Below are 27,494 nucleotides of genomic sequence, written 5' to 3'. Positions count from 1 at the left end.
GAACATCTTCACATATAGACCATGAGAACCAGCTGTGGGAGGGAATATATTTACTTTAGGTATAAAGGTTTACTATTATTAACAAGTTATCACTATTATTTACATGTTTATAAAATGGAAATAAAAATGACATACACATTTGGTGCCAAAAGTGGCACATCCAAACTAATATCAGTACAAAAATAAATTTTCAAGCTATGTGTTTTTAAAATAAAGGTCATTGAAACAGTAAGGGGGAAAAAATCTGCATCTGGCATGTGTTGAAATGCAATCATCATCACAGCAAAGCAGCCCTGGGGCAACAAAACCAGTGCCTGCTAGAAGAACCACCCCCGCGTGCTCTTGCAAGACGCCAAGCAAACAAACAAAAAAACAAATACACCAGTTATGTTCCTGAGCTACAGAAGTTTAGGGCGTCTAAACTGTTGTGAATTCCTGCTAAAGAGGAGACCCTGTGGGATCGGAGCTGATGAACTCTCCTGAGTGCTCAGCTAGTGTGGCACCAGGACCGGGCACTGCACTGAGAAGACGCTAAGCCCACTTGTGAAACAGAAATCCTCAGCTAACACAAAACAGCGCACGAGTCCTCTCTGTCAATCACCAATCCCTTGCAAATCTCCTGGCTGCAGATAAACAGGGACAAGGGCTGAGGACAGACAGAAGCCACTGGGTTTGGGAGCCCCTGTGCCCATCAGACATGCCTCTTGGTGGTTTCGGCAGAGATCCCCGATGTTTCGTTCCTTCATAGATACACGCTTGTTCACAAACTTGGCAGCGGACCTCATTGGTTAACACAGCCGTGGCCCCAGCAAACCATTCCTCTGTCCACCCCACATGGTACTTCAGCCTTCTCTTTCCTCCTTGTTTCCCACAGAGCGGGGCCAGGACTGCGTGCCTGCTGGAAGTGGCATGCTGGGTTAGTGAGCGTGCTGAGTGAGCCAACTCCCACTCTGCCCGCTGCAGCACAGAAGGATGTCTGCCCATGCACAGAGTCCTCCAGGATCCCAGCAAGGATGCAAATGCTGTGGGCAGTAGGAAGAAAGGGATAATGAACAGGCCGCAGCCCCCTTCAGAGCAACCAAACATTCTACAGGAGCTGGTGCCAGCTCACCCCACCTGGGGCCAGGGGCAGCAGCATGGAGGAGAGGACACCAGCAGTCCCTGCAGCTGCAGCTGTGGGCTCCTCTCACTGGTCCTGGACCTTGGCCCTTTTGGCTTTCAGGGACAGGTGCTGCAAGAGAAGAGAAGACACTCCAGTTGGGGTTGATTAGACAAAGAAAGCAGACTGCAACATACTCCCCATATGAATGACCACATCAAATCTTCCATCTGGTCCACACCTTCCCAGTAAATGCTGTTCCTGAAAGAGCGTGGAAGGAAAAAGCCCAAGTGGCCAATGAAGAAGCGGACTTTAAGTCAGCCGCCAGCAACCCGAGGCCCAAGCCACAGTGGCTGAAGCTGGTTATATAGGGCTCTGCAGAAGCTGTCAAGGCAAGGTTTTCTTTTTGAGACACGGCTCTCCTTCTGCCCCAGTCTAGAGGACAGCACCGCAGCCAGACACCTGTGCTCAGGAGACTGGGCTCAGGCTGGAAGTGACCTCAAACCTGACAACAGTCAAGAAAAAGTATCCTCTCTTTAGGAACAAGGAAGTCAATTTACCAAGTGTCTCAACACGCCAGGTACCCATGGAGTACCTGGCTCAAGGATGGAGATAAAGACACGGCCTCTGCCCACAGGGAGGGTACAAGCTTGCTGGGAAGACAGAAAGGACACCTCCTAGTGACACTTATTTTTTCCCCCAGAAATGTCACTTTCTACCATTATGAATAACATGAAGCACAACATTATAATCATAGGCATCAGATAATAGGATTGGAAGATGAAGTATTTTTTACATTCTAAAGCAAAGCTGAAAGTGGCAGAAATCCTTAAATATGACTTTGAGGCAGGGTGTGTGAATATAAGCTTTTAACGAAAGACCTCCCTCCACTCATCAACTGGGATACCCCGACAGCCCATTACTAATCATCAATAACCAAGAGATCCCTGAGCCGTGCCACCTAACACATAGTGAGAGCCTCACACGAGAGCGCCCACCCCGCCTGCTCCAGGGCCGGTGTGCCCACTCCTTAGCACATCCATACGGCCTCACAACATCAAGCCGCATCGCCCCCAGAGAGAACTGCAGGCCCTGACAAAATGGAGGGCGTGAACGGAGACACAGCGCACCACCAGGTGTGACATGAGAGACAACAGAACGAACGGGACCCAGGTCTAAATGAGCTACGAGAACTCAGACTTTCTATCTGCTTACACCTGAGGGAGGACCACTACAGACTCTTGCAAAGGCCACGTTAAAGGAGTTTTCCCTAATAATGAAGGTATCTCTGAGAATAAGGAAAAATAATTTAAAAGCCAGAAAGCAAATCTCTGAATAGGCCACCCCATTCTTCCCCTGTCTAGCTGTAGGTCTTGCTGAATTTCTCTGAATTCTCTCCTCTCTACACATCACCTGATATAACCCCTACAGCTAATGTTAGACATCCACAGCCTTAGCTTGGGGATGGGAGATGACGCCATTGTGCCTGTGGGGCCATTTTTGGTGCTTGTTTCTGGGAAGAATGTTGAATATAAACAAAGCTGACTCTGAACCATTTCAGGCCTCCACACAGGGTGAGAGCAACATTCCGAAAAACAGCAGTGATGGAAAGTCTCCAAAGGTGCCAGGAACAGAGCTGCAAATGATCTGTGGGCTGTGGATGGTTGCGAGGCGCTGCACTGTGTTCAACAAAGGAACATCTACCGTACATGGGCAACCCCTGCAGATCTGGAGGCTCTCTGAGAAATCAATCTGCTTTGGACAAGTTTACAGTAGAAGTGCCCTTGGACTATACAGTTAAGAAATAACACAAGTTTCTCTGTGGTTTGGGGACCATTGCTATACAATGAGGTTGTTGTACTAGGTGATTTCTTTTTTTTTAGACAGAGTCTCGCTCTGTCACCCAGGCTGGAGTGCAGTGGCGTGATCTCGGCTCACTGCAGCCTCCACCTCCTGGGTTCAAGTTATTCTCCTGCCTCAGCCTCCCAAGTAGCTGGGATTACAGGCACATGCCACCATGCCCGGCTAATTTTTGTATTTTTAGTAGAGACGGGGTTTCACCATGTTGGCCAGGCTGGTTTCGAACCCCTGGCCTCATGTGATCCGCCCACCTCAGCCTCCCAAAGTGCTGGGATTACAGGCGTGAGCCACTGTGCTCAGCCGCACTAGGTGATTTCGAAAGGTCTGTCACAGCATCTCTAAAAATACTCTGATGACAGTGGAGGTGATGGGCTTAAAAAAAAAAGCCATTTGGAGAGAAGAGACAAATGTAGAAATCTGGGCTTGTCATTTTCTTCAAACTTCTGAAGCTATTTGCTCTTTAATTTTGTGAGTTTGACCTAAAGAAACTGGAATTTTGAGCTGAGAAGGGAAAATGACTCAGCTTCTGGGCTAATTCTGTTTCCAAGAGTCTAAATGAATCCAAGACGATTTCAGGCTTATCCTTCTCTGGCTGTCTGCATCTTCTCACTCGAACAGGCACTTTGACCACTGCACCATTCCTCTTTCAACCACTAGTTTACCTTTCTAATCCCTTCTCTTGGACTCCTGAAGTCTGCTGCTTTCCACCTGAGAGGTTTTGAAGGAAAAGACTTTCTTTCACCAGGTTTATTCTTATCAACCTAATTCAGCAAAGACAACACTCTGCATTTTTATCAGTCCCTGCAGGCTGATGTGCTTTCTAGCTGAAATATCTGAATTGGGATGTGTGAAGAACTATAAAGGTGTGAAATGGTTTTTGTTTGATTAGATAAAAATTAAATATTATAAAATTTTGAGAGGGCAATTTCCCTTGACTTTGCTGGAGTGGGAGAGATGGAGATTCTTCCATTTACAGGGTCACAAATTCAAATGTCTCCAAGAGTGGAGCAGGCAAGTAAGCAAGTGGGGCTGTGGCACCTGGCGATGTCACTGACGGCAGGCAGCCACCCCTAAGCCCGTGATGCCACCACGCAGGAACTCAGGCCTAGTGTTACCAGACTAACCATGTCTTTCAAGATAAACCAGAAATTCATGTTTAATATGAAATCTCCCAATTTTTAAATGTGGCAATCAATTCAAATAACGCTTTGAAAACACTGTGTAGTCCAATTCTGGCCCTCATGGAGAAAAAGGTTTCAGACTTTCCCTTCTGCTATAAACAACAGTAAACTTGGGCAAAATATGTAAAGCAAGTATTTTCAGGCAACAAACAGCACAGGGCTGTAACTCTTTTTAAAAAGGAGCTGGGCGTGGTGGCTCACACCTGTAATCCCAGCACCTTGGGAGACCCAGGTGGGCGGATCACCTGAGGTCAGGAGTTCAAGACCAGCCTGGCCAATATGGCGAAACCCTGTCTATACTAAAAATACAAAAATTAGCCAGGCATGGTGGCGCACACTTGTAATCCCAGCTATTAGGGAGGTTGAAGTGGGAGAATCACTTGAACCCAGGAAGCAGAGGTTGCAGTGAGCTGAGACTGTGTCACTGCATTCCAGCCAGGATGACAGAGCAAGACTCTATCTCAAAAATAAATAGATAAAAATAAAAAAGGAACTGGTGGGCATGGTGGCTCACACCTGTAATCCCAGCAATTTGGGAGACCAAGGCAGGAGGACCACTTGAGCCCAGGCATTCCAGACTAGCCTGGGCAACATAGTGAAAACCCATCCCTAAAAAAAATTTTTTCAATTAGCTCAGGCCAGGCCTGCTGGCTCATACCTGTAACCCCAGCACTTTGGGAGGCTCAGGTGGGTGGATCACTTGAGGCCAGGAGTTTGAAACCAGCCTGGCCAACATGGTGAAACCATGTCTCTACTAAAAATACAAAAAAAAAAAAAAAAAAGAAAGAAAGAAATGAGCCAGGTGTGGTGGCACACACCTGTAATCCCAGCTACACGGGGGCTAAGGCAGGAGAATCGCTTGAATCCAGGAAATGGAGGTTGCAGTAAGCCATGATCGCGCCATTGCACTCCAGCCTGGGTGACAGAGTGAGACTCTGTCTCAAAAAAATATAAAAATAAAAATAAAAGAGAAATAGTTTGGAAGAACAAAAGGAGAAAAAGCGATACCTTTTCTTTTTTCTTATGAGGTTAGGGGGATTTATTTTTAATTGCACTTCACTATGAATTAAACGCTAGAGTGCTTTCTCAGAATGTTTTGGGGATATGGTAATAGCCTTTCCACCCTATGCACCACTAGGAGGAACACACATAGGGCATTAAATTGGAGAAAAAGAGTACATTTAAAAACATGGAGAGGCTGCTAACAGGTGGCTGGGACACAGGCTCTGTTCATTCCTACCGTTCCTTGTTGATAAAAGTGTGGAGCCAGCTCCAACAGCCAGGCCGATTCAATGGCAGTCACATCTCTCATGTAATACTTGGAGGTCTGTATAACTTCGTTATAGATAACCCTGAAATGAGAAAGAAACATGAGCTAATTTCCCCCTCTTGTGATGACAGTCAGGAACCACCCTCTTCTGATGACAGTCAGGATCCACAGTTAGACATGCTGTTTCCTTTAACAGGTTCTACTCTGTGTGCCAGACTCTGTGTGCCAGACACTGTGCTAAACACATACATTTATGTTGCTCACCAAAGCCTCAAGACCTAAGTGCTGGGTAATGGTGTGTCCATTTTTCAGATGAGACTCTAAATCCTAAATGACTTCTGGGACATCTCAGTTATCCGTGAAGGACCTTTCTGGATCCTGCATCTGCATTTACAGAACTCTGAACTGAGCCTAATGACTTTATTAGAAAATGCAGAAATAGAGGCAAAGGCTTGCCTGATTCTGAAAGAGGCTGGGAACTGACTGTAAAGAGACACAAACGAATTTTCTAAAATGATAAAAACATTGTATAACTTATGTGGGTCCAGGTTACATGTATACACATTTGTCGAAACTCATCTTGCATTGTAAATAAATTATAAAAAATGTTTCTGAGGCTCAGGTAATAGACAACCAAAGAGCCAAGAGCATAATATCCAGTCCCCAGATTTTAGGTGTGCATATGAGTAGATACTAGTTTCCGAAACATCCCAAGTGCTGATTCAGGGCTTCCCGCGTAACTATTAACACACCAGCCACACTGCGGTTCCCTACTCCTCAAAAACCAGTAAACGAATCTCAGCTGACGAAAGGAAAAAGGAGGACCCCCTGCAAAGCAGCCGTGATGGGGGAGCCCTTTCTTTGCCACCTGAACGGTGTGGCGCTGCTTCAGGCTGGCTCTATTTCCCCAACCTTTCTTTGCCCTTCAGAGCTCCTTAGGAATGAAGCAAGAAAAAGAAAAGCCTTTCTCTTTTAAGCAACTCCCAAATTTAACCACCCAAAAGTCAGCAAAAAAAGGATCTAAAACTGAGGTTTTGCATCTCTCTTGATTTAAAAAAGTAATTTTTTTTTTTTTTAAAGGCTGGGTCTCGCTCTGTCACCCAGGCTAGAATGTAGTGGTGCAATCATGGCTCACTGAAGCCTCAACCTCCTGGGTTCAAGCGATCCTCCTGTCTCAGTCTCCTGAGCAGCTGGTACTGCAGCCATGTGCCACCATGCCTGGCTAATTGTTTTTTTTTTTTTTTTGAGAGTTGACGTCTGGCTATGGTGCCCAGGCTGGGACTGAACTCCCGACCTCAAGCAATCCTCTGGCCTCAGCCTCCCAAAGTGCTGAGATTACAGATGTGGGCACTCTTGAAATTCTCCTGCACACACGAGTGTGCATATCCTGGCCACATTAGTGTGGTCACTGGGTAACATTTCTAAACCCAGAATTGACCAAGGTGCTCTCAACCTAAGAAACTTCTAGGTCTGCACTGGCTACAGGATAAATCTGATTCCTTGGTCTAGGGAAACAGAACTCAAACTTTACTGCCCAACAGAAACATCTGGAGGGCTTGTTAAAATGGAGTCCTGGGCCCTAGTCCAGTTTCTGACTGAATGGAACTTGGCATGGCCTGAGAAGCTGCATTTCATACAAGTTTCCAGGTGATACTGATGCTGGGCTGGAGACCACACTTTGAAAGCTGCAGTTCTAGGGTACAAAGTGTTTGACCACAACCTTCTTGCCTTCAAATCTACCACCAGCTTCTCTCCCTCTCTTCACACATGCCCCACCCTTTTTCCCAGGGCTTCTCCATCTTCCAACTGGAGAAGGACAAATTGTTGTTGTCTGTAAAATTTCCAACCTGGGCAGGGCATGGTGGCTCATGCCTGTGATCCCAGCTCTTTGGGAGGCCAAGGCAGGCGGATCACCTGAGGTCAGGAGTTTGAGACCAGCCTGGTCAACGTGGCAAAACCCTGTCTCTACTAAAAATACAAAAATTAGTTGGGCGTGGTGGCACACACCTGTAATCCCAGCTGCTCAGGAGGCTGAGGCAGGAGAATCACTTGAACCCCGGAAGTGGAGGTTGAAGTGAGCCAAGACTACACCACCGTACTCCAGCCTGGGCAACAGAGTGCGACTGTCTCAAAAAAGCAAAATCCAATCCATGGTTGATCAGTACTTTTAATCAATACTTTTTATTGGTAAAATACAATATAAATGAATTCTAGAAAAATGAAATTATAAACAAGAAAAATGTAAGTCCCCAATTTTTATTATTAAATTGGACAAACCTAAACTTAACTACTGAAATGCCATAAAGATGTCTAAAGACAAACCTAAACTTAACCACTGAAATGCTATAAAGATGACTCTAGACTTCTGTGCTTACCTCTCTCTTCCCAGGCAGTGTTACAGAGCAGCACCATTTCATAGGCCACCCATACTAATGATTCCCCATTTTCCAAACACAAGAGGCTCCTTTATGTTCCATGGTTCTGGCCCTGCTACTTCTCTACCTGGAATGCCCTCCAGGTCCTTTCTGCCTGAACACTCTTGTTTCCAGGTTCAGATGAATGTTATCTCCTCCATGAAGCCTGCCCTGATTCTCACTGGCACATGATGTGCCAAGCCCAGCACTTCATCCACGCCACTAGTAAAGCCCTTCCCCCAAGGTAGCTGACTCTGTGTCTGTCTCTATGTCAAAACTGTAGGCTGGGGCCGGGTGCGGTTGCTCACGCCTGTAATCCCAGCACTTTGGGAGGCCGAGGTGGGTGGATCACCTGAGGTCAGGAGTTGGAGACCAGCCTGGCCAACACAGTGAAACCCCATCTCTACTAAAAATACAAAAATTAGCCAGGTGTGATTGCACACATCTATAGTCTCAGTCACTCAGGTGGCTGAGGCAGAAGAATCACTTGAACCTGGGAGGCAGAGGTTGCAGTGAGCCAAGACAGCATCACTGCACTCCAGTCTGAGCAACAGAATGAAACTCTGTCTCAAAAAAAAAAAAAAAACCGTGAGCTGGGATCCCAATTCGTCTCTGCATAGCTGTGCCTCGTGCAGGGCTAAGCATCTAGTCAGTGGGTGAAAATGAACGTTTGCTTAGTGGATGAGTGAGTAGACAAATATCACTGTTTGCTTAAGGACATCTTTGCCAGAGCAGAAATTCTTTTTTTTTTTTTTTTTTGACATGGAGTCTCACTCTGTCACCCAGGCTACAGTGCAGTGGTGTGATCTTGGCTCACTGCAACCTCTGCCTCCCAGGTTCAAGCGATTCTCCTGCCTCAGCCTCCCGAGCAGCTGGGATTACAGGCGTGCCCATCACGACCGGCTAATTTTTGTATTTGTAGTAGAGATGACGTTTCACCATGTTGGCCAGGCTAGTCTTGAACTCCTGACCTCAGGTGATCTGCCCGCATTGGCCTCCCAAAGTGCTGGGATTACAGGCATGAGCCACCACGACCGGCCCAGAGCAGAAATTCTAGAGGCAATGTCAAGAAACACGTATAGGAGAAAACCAAGAACATGGCCCTGTGCTCAAAGCAGGCACAGGCTAAGCAGCAGGACATGCTTACCAGCGAGGCGGTTTCTCTGCATAGAGGACTGACGCAGGGTGTATGTGCAGCTCATGGTCATCACGGATGGTCCTTGGAACATAGAAGAACTTTGTCTGAAGCACATTTTAAACACTTATAGCAAGACTTTCCCACAGATATTTTTAATACTACCAAAAAAAGCATGCAGACTGAACTTGTCACAAGCAAAACAATTATCTCCATCTTCTCTTATAACCTTTCTCCATCCCTCCCCGGCTGCCACCCCAGAAGTCAACAATAAACCATGTGGAAAAGAGAAGAGGAGAAAAGCAACATCTGGACACTCAGAGAAAACATTTGGGAATAAAATGCTCTGCCTATGTTTATGTGTATCTTCTGCAGGTGCTCTTTCAAAACAATTTCCTTTGGAATGGAAATAACACATGTGATTTCTTCTATAATCTAAAAAGCAAAGTTAAATACTAAAGATAATGACTATAGGGGGACGTAATGATAATGAAAAAAGAAAGCTCACAGCCAGGCGCGGTGGCTCATTACTACAATCCCAGCACTTTGGGAGGCCAAGGTGGGCAGATCACCTGAGGTCGGGAGTTCAAGACCAGCCTGGCCAACATGGAGAAACCCTGTCTCTACTAAAAATACAAAATTAGCTGGGTGTGGTGGCGCATGCCTGTAATCCCAGCTACTCGGGAGGCTGAGGCAGGAGAATCACTTGAATCTGGGAGGCAAAGGTTACGATGAGCCGAGATCACCCCATTGCACTCCAGCCTAGGCAATAAGAGCAAACCTCTGTCTCAAAAAAAAAAAAGAAAGCTCAATACTGGACTATTAATTTCTCTGAAATAGTACTTCCAATTCCAACTCAGTAGAATGATCTGTTTCTTGGGGGAAGCGCTTCAAGTGCTGTGAGAGCGCCTCGTCGGCGCTGTAATAAAGCCAGTGTCCTGGGGTCCTGGGCTGTCCTACCAGGTGGTGGTGAGCTGATCAATACTAAATGTTGTCTCAAAGGAATGACTAGCCTGGAACCTCTTAGGCAGCCCACACTGTTGCTGAGGACACTGATAAAAGAATTTTCTAAACACTAGTCGAAATTGCTAACTCTCCAGGAGAGTGGGAGCAATCAAGATGACAAGCTGGCAGCACTCCTTGGGGAAGATCTCAGGCCACCGCGGGGATCACCTCCACATGCACGAGTTACCTCAAATACAGACAACTCAGAGTGGGGAGGTGAGCTCATACAATGGGCAACTGAATCATGATACTGACAGGCTACAACACGCCTGGAGTAACAAAGAGAACAGACTAGAGATCAACGTAAAGTGCTATCCTGCAGTTCAAACAGTCGGCTACTAGGATACTAAATGGAGCAGATCCAGCTGCCAAAATTAAAAAAGGCTCAGTGCAATTCTGGACTCATTAACAGGAGCCCAGGACAAGGAATCTCTTGGCTGACCTCAAGATAACAGGGCAGTAATATTTTCTGAGGGAAAAAAAATTAATGACAAAATAACACATAGGAAGAAGAGCTGGGGAGAAATTCTTTGGAGTGTGCTCTTATTAAAGAACAGAAAATGATAACAGCTATACTTTAAACAGGCTACAGTGAGGTTATGAAACTAAAATGAGCCAAAAGACAGACTAAAAGTAACAATTCAAAGCACTGGAATGATTAGTCTGGAGAAAGGAAAGCGAAGCTATGCTGAGTTTTCACTGCATTTGAATATACTAAAGACCATTAGGAAGGCATCAACGATCACTGGTTTTCTGTGCCCAGAAAACGGAACTGGAAGAATCAGGTTATGTAGCAGGAGGCACACCGAGCACATGAGAAACACTTGGCTACCTCCAAAGACACCAGACGTGGCCACACTGTACCAGGGTGGGTGGGGACTTCAGTCCTGCAGATCTCTCAAGACATAAAAAACTAGCCAACTGTAAAAGTAACTTATTTGGGAAAGATTACTTTTAATGGTTTCTTCAGGTTATGTTAGTCTATCATTAGAATTGAATTATTACCAGCCTCAAGATGTAAAATTGTCATCCTTCTAAAACATACAACATATAGATGAGCTGAATGTGTGAGAATCATTTTTAGAAAGTCAAGATATTTTGCTAAAAGCTATGTCGCTAACCTCAACTCAGTTTTGGAAGGAGACATGGTAGAAATTAAAAATAATTATGTAATTACTATCTCTGCACAGCTTTCTGTGGGGTCTGGGTCATTTGTAAGACTGTTCCTTTAACAAATGACTTCACCAAGCATCGTGTTACCTATAAGCTCCAGTAGAATGAAACCTCGCTGCATTGGCGAAGAAGCCGGAGACAATGCACCTCAGAACCGGATCCGGATCACCTACACAGGCAGCCAACAGACAGGCGGGTGAGACCCTTGCCTGCCCTATGCTCCGTGTGCTCTAAGGCACAGGATCCACTCCCAGCACCACCCCAGGCTGCTTCAAGCCACCTCGAAACCCTCTCCTGAACTGGCTCCAGCCCTGCCCTTCCAGCACTGTCTAAGGAGGTCCCACTCCCCACAACCACTACTGAGAACTATGCTGGTCTGCTCCTTGAACCTGGAACCCCTCCAACCTCCCCTAAGCCACACATGGCTGGACCACGGCTGGGCACTAGAACCTAAGAGTGCTGCTCTGCAGGCTGGTCAGTGACCTCAGGACTCCTCTGTAAAAGAGTGTGATATGGCAATGACGCTCTTTCTATAAAACACAAACCGGAAATACTATACAATGTGACTTCTGTGGTTGTGAGCTAGTGTTTGAAAATCGAAGTAACTCTTCAAATTTTTCAAATGTTCCATTTTAACTGTTGTTTCTATCGCTACAGCTAACATCTTCCATGAATAAAGCTTCCCCACTATTAGATGATGTCCATGAGATACATTCCAAATTGTTGTGCAAAAGGCTAATGTTATTTTTTGGTTAGTGGCATACCATATCTCATCAATTTTAAGACTGCCTCTTTTTCTAACTTTAATTCACTGAAATTAGGATAGCATTTTACAATTATAACTGGTAGCATTTTTTTCCCTTGGTGGTACATAAAATGATGTTTCTTACACATGATGGTATCTTAGATCCAATGGAATATAGCACGTTGGTAAGTAAGTTCCCTAATGGTGGTACTATTTCCAAAGCCATCAACAATATATAAAAATGGCAGTTTCACTGCATTCTTACTAGCAATGTTTTGGCAAAAAGGGTTACCTTCTTTTATGTTATATTTATTTGATTACTATTGGCATATTTCTTCTTTTGTGAATTTTTTGTTCTAATCCTTAGCCCATTTATCAACCTGAAAACTGTTTTTTCTTAAATATATTAAATAAAATAATTCTATAATACAGTTTTTAATTTTCATCTCATGACTGCTGAAAGTATCTTTCACTAATTGCTTTCTATTTTTTAACACTTAGATGGTTTAAATTTGCATGTAATTTATTTAGTCTCCATGATTTTCTGTATTGTTCCTAAGCACTCAGCTGATAAATCTCAAATCTATATGTATAACTATGATCTAATCCGATGCCCAGTCTCTTCTCTCCCATTGTCCATAAGAAATTTCCATGTAAAATATGCACTCTAATCGGGTGATACCACTTCGAAAGGGGTGAAAACTGGTTCTTGGAGGCAGGGGAAGGGAAGTATCTTAGATACTACAATGGCCTGTGGCCCTCCAAAGCTCAATCTTACCCTACAAAATCTTATTCCTTAGTATTTAAGTATTTAATTTCTCAGGCTGGGTAGAATTTAAATTTAACTTTTCTCCTGGGCAGGGAGGGGTCTGATAATGAAACACAGGTGAAGAACACCAAGTGCTAAAGTAAAGTAAGGCTGTCATCTACCCGCTGGGTGACAGGCATTTGACCAGCTGTCTCCAACTGCGTGCTCCTTGTAAGCGTCCTGTTTCTATCAATGACTCCAACATGGCTCAATGATCCAGGTTTCAACTCTTCCCTCCCTTGTGAGCATATTCAGCCATCAAATAGTCTCTGAGCATCTAATACACTCCTCAGTCCAAGCACTTGTCTCCAGTCCTCTGTCCCTGGAGTGCTCTTTGCCACCATTTTCTAATTCAACCAGACCCCAAAGCTTGACAGGACTCCCACCACACCTCAAGGAAACTGCAAGACTTCCCAAGCCAGCCCCCTCTGGATTCCTTCTTCCTGGCATTCCTTCCACATTTGCCAGCACATCTTCTATGATTACTAAAGTATCTACTACTTTAACTTCTAAGAGGACTGATAATCTTAGTACTTTGTCTATTCGTATGAATCTCTCCCTTCATTGCACTGTTCCCTTAGAGTAAAAGCCAAGACTCAGTCATTGTTTAATCACTTACTCTTAGTATAAAGACAAAATAAGACTGAAATGGAACCACCTGGGCTCAAGTTCTGACTCCACCATACCCTCACTGTGTAACTTCAGCAAGTTATATTTTACCTCTTAGCCATGCTTTTCTCACCTATAAGATGGGGAAAAGAGCACACATTTCACAGCGCTGTTGTGAGCATTAAATTAATAAACACATGGAACACTCAGAGTGCTGCCTGGCCACTTATAAGTTACCAAGTACTAATGGTGCTGAGGATATAGCTGAGTACCTGAGGATATAGCTGAGTACACACAGTAGGCTTTCAAGCTGACTGCTGAGGCGGGTGTGTCACTTCCTTAAAAGCGCAGACTTCTGAGCCACATATAGGTCTGGCTCTCCTCCTTACCAGCTGCATTGTCCTGAATTTAATCTAACTTCTCCCTAGGATCTTATGACTAATTGTAAAATGAGGATAATACTGCCGACACCTCACAGAGTGGGAGATTGAGCAAGATTTGGAGAACCCCTGCCACAGTGTAACCTACCGTGTCCCTGATTAACAGTAGTCACTGTCACTGCTAGAGGCCATGTCTTACATAGTACTAAGACTAAGACTATGTCTTACATAGTACTTTTCTGTCTTACCCTTAGTGACTGCATAGGCTAAACACCCAGCACTTGCTCTAATAATGCTTGTTGTTGAAAATAAAATTTAATTTTTATGTAATAGCTACTAATATCATCAACCAAAAAGTAATTTTTCTTGCAAAGCCTACATGGGAAAATCAATGACATGATGTGCACTGATGTGACTGTTAATGATTCTTAAGTATTGTCATGGGCTATGAAATTCCCTTAGTAAGAATGCCCATCAGAAAGAAAAATGGACCTCCTTGGAAAAAATATGTAACTTGACCTTTAGATTTTCATAGACGCAGGCAACTCAAAATATAAAACCCAGCGTTGTTACAGAGCACGCCATGCTGCTTCGCACCAGCCCAGCATGAAAACTTTAGGAAGACAACTCAACAGAATGAAGCAAGGGAAGTCACCAGCTGGGGCAGTTTCTTCTCACCTTCACTAGACTTCTTGGGCACTTGAAACTTGACAAGAAGCTTTTTCAATTGTTCTCTTACAGTCGCAGCTCTGACAAGACCCTTGTAATTCAGGAAATGTTCCTGACACCATTGAGAGTTCTTATTGTGCTAAAGAACAACCCAGAAAGAGGGAGTTAGAAAACAAACGTGTTCTCGACTAAGTCTATGTTCTAAAGATCATTCTTCTCTCTTCCCCCATGTGCTGTTCAATGGCATGAGATCTAAAGATTGGAACTGGCCCTTTTTTGCCCCATCTCTCAAAACAGATGTTAACAACCTTGCACACATCTGACTGCTCTGCAACCTCACTCTTTGCACTAAAGGGCAAATGAGAACTTAATGACACGTAGAGATGGTTTCGATCTTAAATACCCTCATTAGATGTAAACTATCAGAAAGAACCACTTCTCCATGGGGTTCTTTGTAAATCAATTTTTCTTCTCTGGCATGCTTGAATTTATCACTTTATTATACTAGAGGCCAACAATATGACACTTGCAAATGTAGAAATAATTTACAAATTACTAATATTTGTCCCCAAAGCATGATTTTTCTATCAATAGTATTCAATTTTTTCTGCATTCATAAGTATGATCATTATGTCTTAGAGTAAATTATTGCTGTGGAAATGTACCTCTGAAATTATATTGTAAGTTAAAGTGCTTTTAAAAAGAAAATATAATTAAAGATATTCCAAGAAGGCAACCATAGAATAATACAATGTAGACCTATACCCACTTTCTACTGGTAGAGAAAGCTTCAGATTGCAGATGATACATTGTGCCTGTACAAATGAATTTTAACTGATTTAAGCCATAAGTCTCAATAAGAGGTGAATTTCTTTTTTCTGAAAACATTTCACCAACTGAATCATCTCCTCAAATCACTGGTAAACAAAAATTTAGTATTTCTTCACTTCTAAAAGAGTATTTAAGAAATGAATATTAAAAATCTGAAATACTATACCCTTTCTTTTATGTAAGGTTTCTTTTTTCATCCTTTTCATCACCTTTATTAACAATTTTTTATGAGAACTGTAAGCTGTATTATTTGCTTAGTTTTAAAGAATATTAACAATAAAAAATTAACATCACTTATAGCTAAATATAGGTGGGATATGTGAATATGCACAGATCTCAACTAAATGTCTTCTCATGGCATCTGGCATAACTTTGAAGAGTCAACCCAGGACTACAAGCTGCTCTCAGAAAATGTAACAGAACTTCCTATTCAAATGTTGCCTTTCTGTCTACTACGCGGTGGATATGAGATGACGTGAGGCTGGGCCACTGGCCTGCCACTAGTGTACCGTATCTCCAAGCAAGGGAAAGCAGTGAATGATTCCCGTGTTCTTCTCAGCAATACAGCACCACAAACTCAGGCAGAAAGCCCGACCCACCAGTTAGAAGTACTGGCAATAAATCTAAAAGGAAAATCAAGTGCTCTCTTGGCCATTCCTTTACAAACTGAACTTCTGGGATCCTCCTTCCTAGATCACCTCCAGAGGGTGGTGTGTTGAGGTGGCACTTCGAGCAGTTGTGCTTACTTTGATAAATGCTTCATATACATTGAGCATAGTGAGGTGGTCGCCCTCCTCCACAGCAAATTTACGGTGTACTCGAATCTGGAAAGAATAAAGCAACATTCAGAATTTGACTCTTGGCTGGGTGTGGTGGCTCATGCCTGTAATCCCAGCATTTGGGGAGGCTAAGGTGGGAGGACTGCTTGAGCCCAGGAGTTTGAGACCAGCCTGGGCAACATAGGTAAACCCCATGACTACAAAAACTAAAAAAAAAAAAAAAACAAAATTAGCAGGGCATGGTGGTGTGTGCCTCCAAGTCCCAGCTACTAGGCTGAGGTGGGAGGATCACTTGAGCCCAGGGGCCATGTTTACACCACTGCACTCCACCCAAAGGAAACAGAGCAAGACCCTGTCTCAAAAGAGAAAGAAAGAAATTGACTCCTGTGAGCCTTTTGCACTGGGAAATAATATTGCATGGTGAATAGCGTGTGGGTTATGGATTCAGAAAGAACTGGTTTGCAGCATCCTAGCTCTGCCATATCCTGAAAGAACGCAGCTTGGTTACTTAACCTTTCTCAGCCTTGACTTCCTTATCTGTAAAATCAGGAAACTAAACCTATCAAGATTGCTGTGGATTAAGATAATTTACTATAAAGTATCTGGCAAAGAAATTTGATAAAGTGTTAGTGTTCTTGTCCCTCTCCTCCTCCAGGTTAATTAAAAACAAAACTAAACAAAAACAGACATAAGCATCTGGGCAAAGAGGCAGAAAAACTTTGTAATCTATAGTTACACAACTGACAAGGAGGATCCCAACAATCCCTAAGAAAGTCTCTCTCTTCCTCATTACACATACAAATTCAGTCCCTCCATGCATAAGGCTCCTGATTCTGACTTTCAAACAGGAGCTGACTTTGAACTCATCTTTGACCTAACTCTATCAGCACACCTTACTTCTGAGTATCTAACTCTTCAGTATCAAAACTTCTCCTTCCGTCTTTCCAGTGTTCACTCAATTAGTCATTGCTGATGCCTGCGCCTTAGGTGGGGATTGGATCTCTCTAGCTTATAATGATCCACCTGCAATATCACCATGATGCCATGTGGTGCCCAGAATTAGCCTGCTATACCCTGGCACCTAACTTCTTATGTCACTAATGTGCCCACCGAGGTTTCTAGCAGAGCAGTCTGAATGACAATTTCCCTGACAGAAACTACAAGTTGGTATTTCCATGGTTAAGGTGTGGGGCTCTGGACTGTGAATCCAGAGCCAACAATTCTGGCGGTGCAACCGTAAATGAGTTATCTAACCTCTCTGTGCCTCCATCTTTAAAACATGATAATAGGCCAGGCACAGTGGCTCACACCTGTAATACCAACACTTTGGGAGGTCAAGGCGGGCAGATCACCTGAGGTCAGGAGTTTGAGACCGGCCTGGCCAATATGGTGAAACTCCGTCTGTATTAAAAATACAAAAATTAGCCAGGCGTGGTGGAGCACACCTATAATCCCAGCTACATGGAAGGCAGGAGAATTGCTTGAACCCGGGAGGCAGAGTGCAGTTGCAGTGAGCTGAGATCATGCCACTACACTCCAGCCTGAGCGACAGAGTGAGACTCCCTCTCAATAAATAAATAAATAAAATATGATAATAATATCTACTTCCCAGGTTTACGATGAAGATAAAGTGGAATGACGCCTGCAGAACGCTTGACACAACATCAAGCACACAATAAACACTCAAAACATGAGCAGATCACATTTGTACAGCTCTGTCTTCAGCAGTTCCTGGGTACAGTTTTGACAAGGAAAGCTCAAAGCAAAAGAGACTGGTACAGACAGCCTGGGGACAGAGCTGACTTACTGCCTGAGACTTCTGGTTTGGGGGGACCACAAAGATATTCTGGATCTGCATCATGGCAGCGATGCTTAGAATTTCCTGAGAACAGCCGAAGTTTCCTGTAAAACAAAAAGCATGTTTGGTTTCAACCATATAATGTGTCAACAAGAAGTGAAAGACATTTTATGATACTTTCCTTGCACCACACTGAAGACTAAGAACATATTTTTTTCTATAGCTTAATTTTTTAAAGTTTATAGTATATAAGCCTGTGCAACATGGCAAAACCCCATCTCCACAAAAAATTAAACAATTAGCCAGGCATGGTGGTATTGCCTGTGGCCCAGCTACTCAGGAGGATTGCTTAAAGCCGGGAGGTCAAGGCTGCAGTGAGTCAAGTTCACGCCACTGCACTCCAGCCAGGGTGACAGAGCAAGACCCTCTCTCAGAAAAATAAAAACAAAAAAAATAAAGTTTATAGTATATAAATATTTCACTCAGCCAAATGTGAAGTCCCATATGTAGCCCAGATGAACAGTAGCCTTGAAGGACTCCAAAAAAGGTGTTACTGCCCTCTGCAGCTGAAATATGAGGGACTCTGACTGTAAGCCAAGCTCAAGACTGGCCCCATCACTAAGGGCCGGTCAGCTCCACACCTGCTCCCTACCCTCCTGTGGGAACATCTGGAATCCTGGCAGGAAGTCCGAGAGGGGAAGGGGACAGGGAATGAGAGGCTTGTGCCCCTACTGCTGTTTCTCTGCTCCTGACCACTTCTATGAAGTGGCTTCCTTCTCAAAAGGGTTCATCTCAGCTGGGAAGCCCAAGGCACAACTAGACCAGCAAAGCATGCTGCGGGGCTGCTGGAGCACCTGGAAACAGAGTCGGCAGCAATCACCACTCCAGGGCACAAGGCAAAGCACACTGCACTGCCCGTGTCCCATCTCCCCACTGACTCCCACCTCATGAATGATGCACTTCCCAGTCCACACTTAGAATCCTGTTTCTCGGCCAGGTGCGGTAGCTCACACCTGTAATCCCAGCACTTTGGGAGGCCAAGGCGGGCAGGTCACCTGAGGTCAGGAGTTTAAGACCAGCCTGGCTAACATTGTGAAACCCCGTCTCTACTAAAAATACAAAATTAGCTGGGCATGGTGGCACACGCCTGTAATCCCAGCTATTCAGGAGGCTGAGGCACGAGAATCGCTTGAACTGAACCCAGGAGGCAGAGGTTGCAATGAGCTGAGATTGCGCCACTGCCCTCCAGCCTGGGCAACAGAGTGAGATACTATCTCAAAAAAAAAAAAAAAAAAAAAAAAATCCTGTTTCTAAATGGAAGCCTGAGGACAAGTGGTTGTTTCAAAACATACTGGGTCTGACTCTTCATAAATTGCCAGTTGATATAAAAGTTAGACAAAAGCAAGAAAAAATTAAACTATCTTTCCCGGGGGTAAAAAAAAAAAAATTATACTTTCTAGATGATTTTGATTTCTAATTATGAGAAGACTTCCAGATCTTTTATCCTAGAACTCATGTCCTCACAAAAATCTGAAGAAGTCAAAGAAATTGGAACCCTCGTTTACTGCTGACAGAAATGCAAAGTGGTACACCCCTTAATGGAAAATCATATGGCACTACCTCAAAAAACTAAAAATGAACTTATATGCTCTAACAATCGCACTTCTAGGTATATATCCAAAGGAACTGAAACTGATATTTCAAGGAGATAACTGCATTCCCATATTAATTTCAGCATTATTTACAAAAGCGAAAATTTGGAAGCAATCCAAGTGTCCATTCATTGGATGAATGAATAAAGAAAATGTGGTATATATAAATATGTACACACACAATGAAATAACATGCAGCCTTAAAAAAAGAAGAAAACAATGTCATTCACAACAGCATAAATGGAACTGGAGGACATTATGCCAAGTGAAATAAGGCAGGCACAGAAAGACAAACACCGTATGATCTCACTTATATATGGAATCTAAAAAAGTCAATCTCATAGAAACAGAGAGTAGAAAGGTGATCACCAGAGGCTGGGAGATCCCCTAACTGAAACTAACAAAGTTTCAGTTAGACTGGAGGAATAGGTTTTGCACTGCATGGTGACCACAGTTAATAATAATGTATTGTATATTTCAAAATTGCTAAAAGAATAGAATTTTAACATTCTTAGCACAAATTCTTAGCACAAAAAAATGATAAGTTGGTGAGTTGGTGAATATGTTAATTTGCTTGGTTGAATCTACAGTGTGTACATAGATTAAAACATCACACTGTATCTCATAAATATATACAATTATTATTTGTTAATTAAAAACAAATTTTTAAAAATTAAAGAATTATCATGATTTAGTAATTCCACTTCTGGCTATATACCCAAAAAACGTAAAAACAGGGACTCAAAAAGATATTTGTGTATCCATGTTCATAGCAGCATTATTCACAACAGCCAAAAGTTAGAAGCAACCAAAGTGTCTGTCAACAGATAAACAAAACATAGTATAGATATGCAATAAAATACTATTCCGCCTTAAAAATGAAGAAAACTTTAACACATACTACAACATGGATGAACCTGGAAGACATTATGCTAACAGACACAAGAGAGTCACAAAGGACAAATACTGTGTGATTGCACTTCTGAGGGTTCTTAGAGTAGTCAAATTCATAGAGACAGAAAGTAGTGGTGGTTGCCAGGGGTTGGGCAAGGGAGAGAATAGGAAATTTGTGTTTACCAAATATGGAGTTTCAACGGAGAAGATGGAAGAAGTTCTAGAAATGGATGGTGCTGATGGTTGCACAACAATGTGAACGTACTTTGTATCACAGAACTACACATTTAAAAAGGTTAAAACAATAAATGTTATGTTACAGATACATATATACTTTTTCACCATATTGCACCCTCTTCCCCAGGGTGCTCAGAATTCAGGCAAACAACACCTCTGACAGTCCAAATAAAATCAATTCAAGCTATCAGGCTCTACCCACCTGATTCAAGCAGCATTTTGGCAAACATGGGATTCAAAGGAAACTCTGCAATTCTCATGCCAAGCGGTTCAGTCAGGCGACAGTCTTTGTCCAGACCTGCCATAAGAACAACAAAAGAAATCAGAAGGCAGGTACCATTGTGTTGGAAGACACGTAGTTGTTGAGAGAATAAAAGAAAATATATGCTAAAAAGAAGAAAGTATCCAAAAGGTGATTCATGCACTACCAAACTCCATGACACTAGAGTGCTATTACATTAAAAGAAAAGATCTCCACTGAACTCTTGAATACCCTGTTTTTAAACACTGATACTTTCAAAGACTTCTATTCAAGGACTTAATTATAAGGAAATGCCCTGCAGCCTTCTGCTTGTACCCTCTCCCCAAGCCACAACAGCCTCGCCTGTTCCCACTACTCCAAAGAGACCACTCTTCCCAACAACCTAACAACCGGGTAGTGCCAAACGCAAAGCATCTTCCTGACAGCCTCGGCAGCACTCAGCTCTGCTGGCTGCTGCTTCTTGGAACTACCCTTCGCCAGCTTCTGGCCCCCCACTCTCCTGGTTCTCTGCCATCTCCCTTGTCCCCTCACTGTCTGGACTTTCTTCCACCTCCAGGACAGGACTGGCCACAGATGTGCCAGGATGGCATTGATGGCATCCCATGTTCTGTGCCCTTCTCATACTACATGAGTGATATGGTTTGGCTGTGTCCCCACCCAAATCTCACCTTGAATTGTAAACATGTCAAGGGCGGGGCCAGGAGGAGATAACTGAAACACAGGGGCAGTCTCCCCGTACTGTTCTCATAATAATGAGTAAGTCTCGCAAGATCTGATGGTTTTATAAATGGGAGTTCCCCTGCATAAGTTCTCTTGCCTGTTGCCATGTAAGACATGCCTTTGCTCTTCCATGATTATGAGGCCTCCCCAGTCATTTGGAAATGAGTTCATTAAACCTCTTTCCTTTATAAATTACCCAGTCTTGGGTGTCTCTTTATTAGCAGCATGAGAACAACAATGAGCAACTACGAGGCCAGCAACCTGGAATCTAAACACTAACCCAGATCCCTCTGGTGCCAACACCAGCCCTGTTCATGTGACTGCCTCCTGAGCATTTTGCTGAACTGGGCTGACTCCTTCAACTCCCCAACTGCCCTCCTTGCGCTCTAACACTCGCCAACATCCAGGTATTGGATTCCCAAGACCCGCAAGATACAGACTACTGTTTTACTACTTAAATGCTGCAAGACCTCAGAGTAAGGCAGAGTTCAGTAAGACATCTCTTTAAAGGTGATAATTCAGCTTGAAATTAAATGAAGCTGGGGGGCTCCCTCTACCTTTTCCAGCTTATTTAGGCTATTGAAGAAATAGGAAATATTTTAAATTTCATTGTTTGACCAGAGAAAAACCATTCCAAACAAAAATTCCTATGCTGTCAATATTCTCTCATCCTCACTACAGATCAGCCCAGGAAACATGCTTTCGGTTCCTATTACATGCTGGAGAAGAGGGTGTGGAAACCTCCAACACACATTCACTCCAGGTTGATCTTATGTAAATCCAGCTGAAGGTCTTTTAAATCACTGGAGCTCTTTTAAATCAGTAACTGGCTATTCACAGAGAAGTAAAATCAACATAATGAATGAAGATGGACCCCTACCTCACTCCACACCGAAAAAGTAACTCAAAATGGATCAGACCTAACGTAAGGGCCAAAACTATAAAACCCAGGAGAAGATCTTAATGACTACAGGTTAGGCAAGTTTCTTAGACATGACACCAAAGGCACACGTAACAAAAGAAAAATATAGATAAACTGAACCACACAAAAACTTAAAATTTTTGTACTGCAAACAATACTAATAAGTAAAAAGTAAGTACATGTAAGTAAAAAGTCAAACCACAGAAATGGGAGAAATATTTACAAACCACATATCTGATAAGAATACGTGCCCAGAATATATAAAGAACTTCAACTCAATTTAAAAACACAATAGCACAAATAAAAATGGGCAAAGGATTTGAACAGACTTTTCTCCAAAGAAGATTTACAAATGGGCAGCAAGCACATGAAACGGTGCTCAACATCATAACTCATCAGGGAAACGCAAATCAAAACCGAGATACCACTTCATACCCACTAGGATGGCTACAACACAAAAGACAATTACAAGCATTGGCAACAATGTGGAAAAACTGGAACTCTCATACATTGCTGGTGGGAATGTTCACCAAAACCATATTTACATGCTAATATTCATAGCAGCATTATTTATATTAGCCAAAAAATGGAAACAACCCAAATATCCATCAACCAATGAATGGATAAAAAATATGTGGTATATCCATACAACAGAATATTATTCAGCGAGAAAAAGGGATAAAGTACGAATATATGCTACAACATGAAGGAACCTGGGAAACATCTTACTAAATGAAAGAAGCTGCTATGGTTTGGATGTAGTTTGTCCCCACCAAAGCTCATGTTGCAATTTGATGCCCAACGTGACAGTGTTGGGAGATGGGGCCTAGTGGGAGGTGTATGGGTCATGAGGGTGATCCCTCATGAACAGGTTAATGCCCTTACCCAGGTGAGTAATGGATTAGTTCCCACGACAGCAGGTTCTTAAAAGAGCCTGGCTTCCTCTGTTTCTCTTTCTGGCTTCCTCTCTTGCCATGTGATCTCTGCACCTGCCCACTCTCCTTTTGCTTTCCACTTTGAGTGGAAGCAGGCTGAGGCCCTCCTCAAATACAGCTGCCTAATCTTGGAGCTTTCAGCCACCTGAATCGTGAGCCAAATAAATCTCTTTAGAAATTACCCAGCCTCCGGCATTCTGTTACAGCAACAGAAGACAGACTGAGACAGAAGCCAATCACAAAAGTCCACATATTATACAAATTCATTTATATGAAATGTCCAGAAAAGGCGCACCTGTAGAGATAAAAAGTCTCTACAGAGATGGAACCAGATAGTGGTTGCCCTGGGCTAGGGGACTAGGGGGAAAGAGAATGAGAAGTTCGGCGCTAATGGGTAAAGATTTCTTTTTTGGGTGATGAATATGTTCTACAATTAGACTGTGGTGATGGTTGCACAACCATGAAAATATGCTAAAAGCCTCTGAATTTGTACACTGTAAACGAGTGAACATACATAAACTATACTTCAATACAGCTATTTAAAAAAAAGTAACACTCAAAATAAATCTCAAAAAGCAAAATCTCCACTAAAACTTAATTCCAAATTGGAAATTATATTCATTTGTGGTACCAGTCACAGAAGAGACAGTACTCCCCCGAAGAGGTGAATTCAGACTATGATTTTCTCTATGTCAAGATAAATGCTATTAAGGTTGGTACAAAAGCAATTGTAATAACATCTTTAATCAACAAGTGAATAGAAGTTCCCCCATAACATCGTGTTTCCTTGCCCAAACAATACTAGAAGCTGATAATGTCCCCAATTCTCCATAAGTAACTTCAGGAATGAAATGAAGAGGATTTAGGGAGAGAATACTGAGCCATGATTAAGGATGTGGTCATTAGGTGGAGAAAAAAGGTCTGGGGAGGTAAGATCTGACATCCTGGTTGGGAACTGCTGATCTCTAGACGTCTCTTAGGAGTGTGGCTCTGGTGATTCTTTTTAATAGCTTCTGACGAACTGGCATGTTTTATATATTGGCTGTCACAATCAGCTTTCATCTGTCTAATTATGGTCCCAACTTTCTATTTCAATAAAGTATCATTAAGGGGATTATATATAAGGGGAGAACCAACCCCATTCCTGAAGATACTAAGAGCCCTAAAGTGAATACGACCTCACTTTTAATATCGCAAAAGAGAACACATAATAACAAGAGAGAACGATGAGAAAAACTGGCATACCTCCCAGAGCATACAGTAACTCCAAGGCTTGAACCATCGACTGTGCTGGAGGGGGCTGGAAAAAACATTTAAAAATCTTTCTAAATCAATTTATTTGAGCAACAAACATTAAAATGTGGCTGTTTCCTTTTCAAATCCACTCACCCCTCTACCATGCCCCATTCTTCCCAGCCTCCATGTTTCTGTTCATGCTGTTGGCACTTCTCAAAATGTCCTTCCTGTTCTTCCAGGCACCCCTGTACCGCTCGGCCTTTATGGCTCAGCTTGATGAAACACTTCCCTTCAAAGCGCTCCCTCATCCTCCCCTCCATCAGATGTGACAGGTCCCTATCTTAAACTACCTCTTCATCCCCCAGAGACCCACTTCAGGCCCCATGGTGGGTAAAGAACATACGCTAAATTTGTTTTTTCTTAATCCCTGTCTGGAAACTGCAACATATGTTGAATTTGAATTTCAAAAAATAATAGTTCTAGAGAACCTAAAGTTCATAAGCAAAGCTGATGTAGTCAGTCTCAGTCTGATTTTCCAGATCTTTACCTCCTTTTCTTCTACAAATCTTGACTGAGCACCTAACTGCCAGGCATCATATTTTTTTCTCTCTAAATTATGTGGTTTCTAATAACCCAGGTAATCAAATTATAGTACGTTTTTAAACTGCATAGCATGTTTTCTAAATGCATTTTTTTTCTAAATTCACATAGCATTTTTTTATAATTGCATTCACATAGCAAATGTATTTTAATCATCACGTTGTTTTAGCTCAGTTTTACAGATGAGTAAAGTGAACTGTAATAAGGAAAAGACATCTGAACAAGGTCATATAGGCAGTTGGTGGCAAAGCTGAACTCAGGCCTCATTTTTCCCAGTCTACCTCCCCTACTTTGTTTGCCAAAGACCAAAGTTAAACTATTTTAAACGTTGTAGTGACTGAACACACAGGTGAACACACTCACAAGGGCAGGAACTAAACCTATTGGATTCATTACACAGAGAGGATTCAACAAATCAACATTGAGCAAATCATGTAAATGATCCACTAGCCCTTCCTTGGTGCCTACAACATCTTTCTCTACAAAGAGGCAAAACGGACAACACCTAAATGAAGGAACTTAAACCCTCTGGGATCTTTTATACTGAGAGTGGATGAGATAACAGGAATAGCAATCTCTGAACTAGGCTTTTAACAATTACAGAAAAAACTAACAAGGTCATCTCTGACTCAATTCCTGGCCCGATTTCCAGTCAATTAACAAAAAAAACTTATCCTCCTCCCCACAAAAATCTTATCCATAGTATTTTCATCTAATCACATTCACTAGTATTTCTCTATGACCTCAACTGATTTGGGATAATACAGAAACACTGTTTTAACATATCTGGAATTACTGTGTATGTATAGTTTTAGTGTGGTCTTCTCACTACATGTTTTTCTGTTTTCATTGTTTCTTGCACCCATACAAACTTCACAGTAACTACTTGGGATGGCTGCATAATACTCGATGACGATCATACTCCATAAAGAAGTCAATTTTCTTATTGCTGGGCAATTAAGTTGTTTCCAGTTTTTCACCATTGTAAATAACATTGCTAAATATACAAAATTATATGTACTCTGTAATTTCAACCATAAAAACCACAATTTCAGGGGATAATAACCACAAGGAAATATGTGAAGATAAACTTGTATGTACTTTTTTTCATTTTTCAACTGTTCTAAAGTTTTGCGATAATTTTCATTATTTATATTTTTTAATTTAATATAAATGCTATAAGCATTATCATATATGTAAGCTTTTTTCTTTTTCTGAATTATTTTTTCAGCAGAAATTTTTATGAGAAGAAATAGCAGGCATTTCTACAGCTCATTAAATGTCGTCAGAAAGTCCTCCATGGGGACAGAAACAGTATAACATGGGAGGAATTTACTTTCCCAAATTGTGGCAGTTTTGGATTTCACCATTTTTCTTTATACTTAATCATTTAATTAGTGTAAAGTCAACTGCCCATGGTGGCTCACACCTGTAATCCCAGCACTTTGGGAGGCCAAGATGGGCAGATCACCTGAGGTCAGGCATTCAAGACCATCCTGGCCAACGTGGCAAAACCCCATTTGTACCAAAAATACAAAAAATTAGCCGAGCCTCGTCTACTTGGGAGGCCGAGACACAAGAATCGCTTGAACCCATGAGGCAGAGGTTGCAGTGAGCTGAGATCACACAACTGCACTCCGGCCTGGGTGACACAGTGAGACTCTGTTTCCAAAAAAAAAAAGAAAAAAATAGTGTAAAGTCATCCTTTATAGCTATATCAACGTGCAGTCACCTCTCTCCTAGAGAAGCTCAACATGTCCTAATGATAGTTACAATTTGAATTTGTGCTGTTTTTTTCCTTTAGCTTTATTTATTGAATATTTACTGTGAATGATGTACATATAAAAACTCTTCGTATTTTTTGAGATACTGATCTGTCATTTCTGTCACTGCATGTTTTTCTTTAATTTTACATGTGGGGCTTCTCATAAGCTTTTAAATTGGCACATACTGTTCATCTTTTCTTTTTTTTTTTTTTTAAGAAGGAGTCTTGCCCTATTGCCCAGGCTGGAGCGCAGTGGCACAATCTAGGCTCACTGCAACCTCCGCCTCCCAGGTTCAAGCGTTTCTCTTGCCTCAAGCCTCCCAAGTACCTGGGACTACCGGCGCATGCCACCATGCCTGGCTAATTTTTGTATTTTTAGTAAAGACAGGGTATCACCACGTTGGCCAGGCTGGTCTTGAACTCCAGACCTCAAGTGATCCACCTGCCTCGGCCTCCCAAAGTGCTGGGATTACAGGCATAAGCCATCACGCTCAGCCTGTTTATCTTTTCTTTAT

General features: G+C 42.6%; 1 protein-coding gene across 13 annotated transcripts in view; it reads right to left on the bottom strand.

Moving 5' to 3' along the window:
- The window catches only part of DHX35 (DEAH-box helicase 35), a 95,005-nt gene that overhangs the window by 16,986 nt on the left and 50,525 nt on the right, over positions 1-27,494 (bottom strand). For 3 of the 13 annotated variants that reach the window (XM_021921059.2, XM_021921058.2, XM_021921060.2), the window contains 8 exons: positions 24,624-24,678; positions 20,742-20,837; positions 17,766-17,860; positions 15,926-16,003; positions 14,358-14,487; positions 11,225-11,306; positions 8,972-9,043; positions 5,381-5,492 (listed from right to left, as the gene is read on the bottom strand). In XM_021921059.2, coding sequence (XP_021776751.2) covers positions 5,381-5,492; positions 8,972-9,043; positions 11,225-11,306; positions 14,358-14,487; positions 15,926-16,003; positions 17,766-17,860; positions 20,742-20,837; positions 24,624-24,678 — 720 coding nt within the window. Of the gene's footprint in view, positions 1-33; positions 1,232-5,380; positions 5,493-8,971; positions 9,067-11,224; positions 13,433-14,357; positions 14,488-15,925; positions 16,004-17,765; positions 17,861-20,741; positions 20,838-24,623; positions 24,679-27,494 lie in introns of those variants that run through there. The other 10 variants (XR_002515135.2, XR_002515136.2, XR_652348.4 and 7 more) reach the window with 9 other exon arrangements.

This window comes from Papio anubis, chromosome 16 (assembly GCF_008728515.1).
Source record: "Papio anubis isolate 15944 chromosome 16, Panubis1.0, whole genome shotgun sequence".
NCBI lineage: Eukaryota > Metazoa > Chordata > Mammalia > Primates > Cercopithecidae > Papio > Papio anubis.
This window is presented reverse-complemented; position numbering and strand designations above follow the sequence as displayed.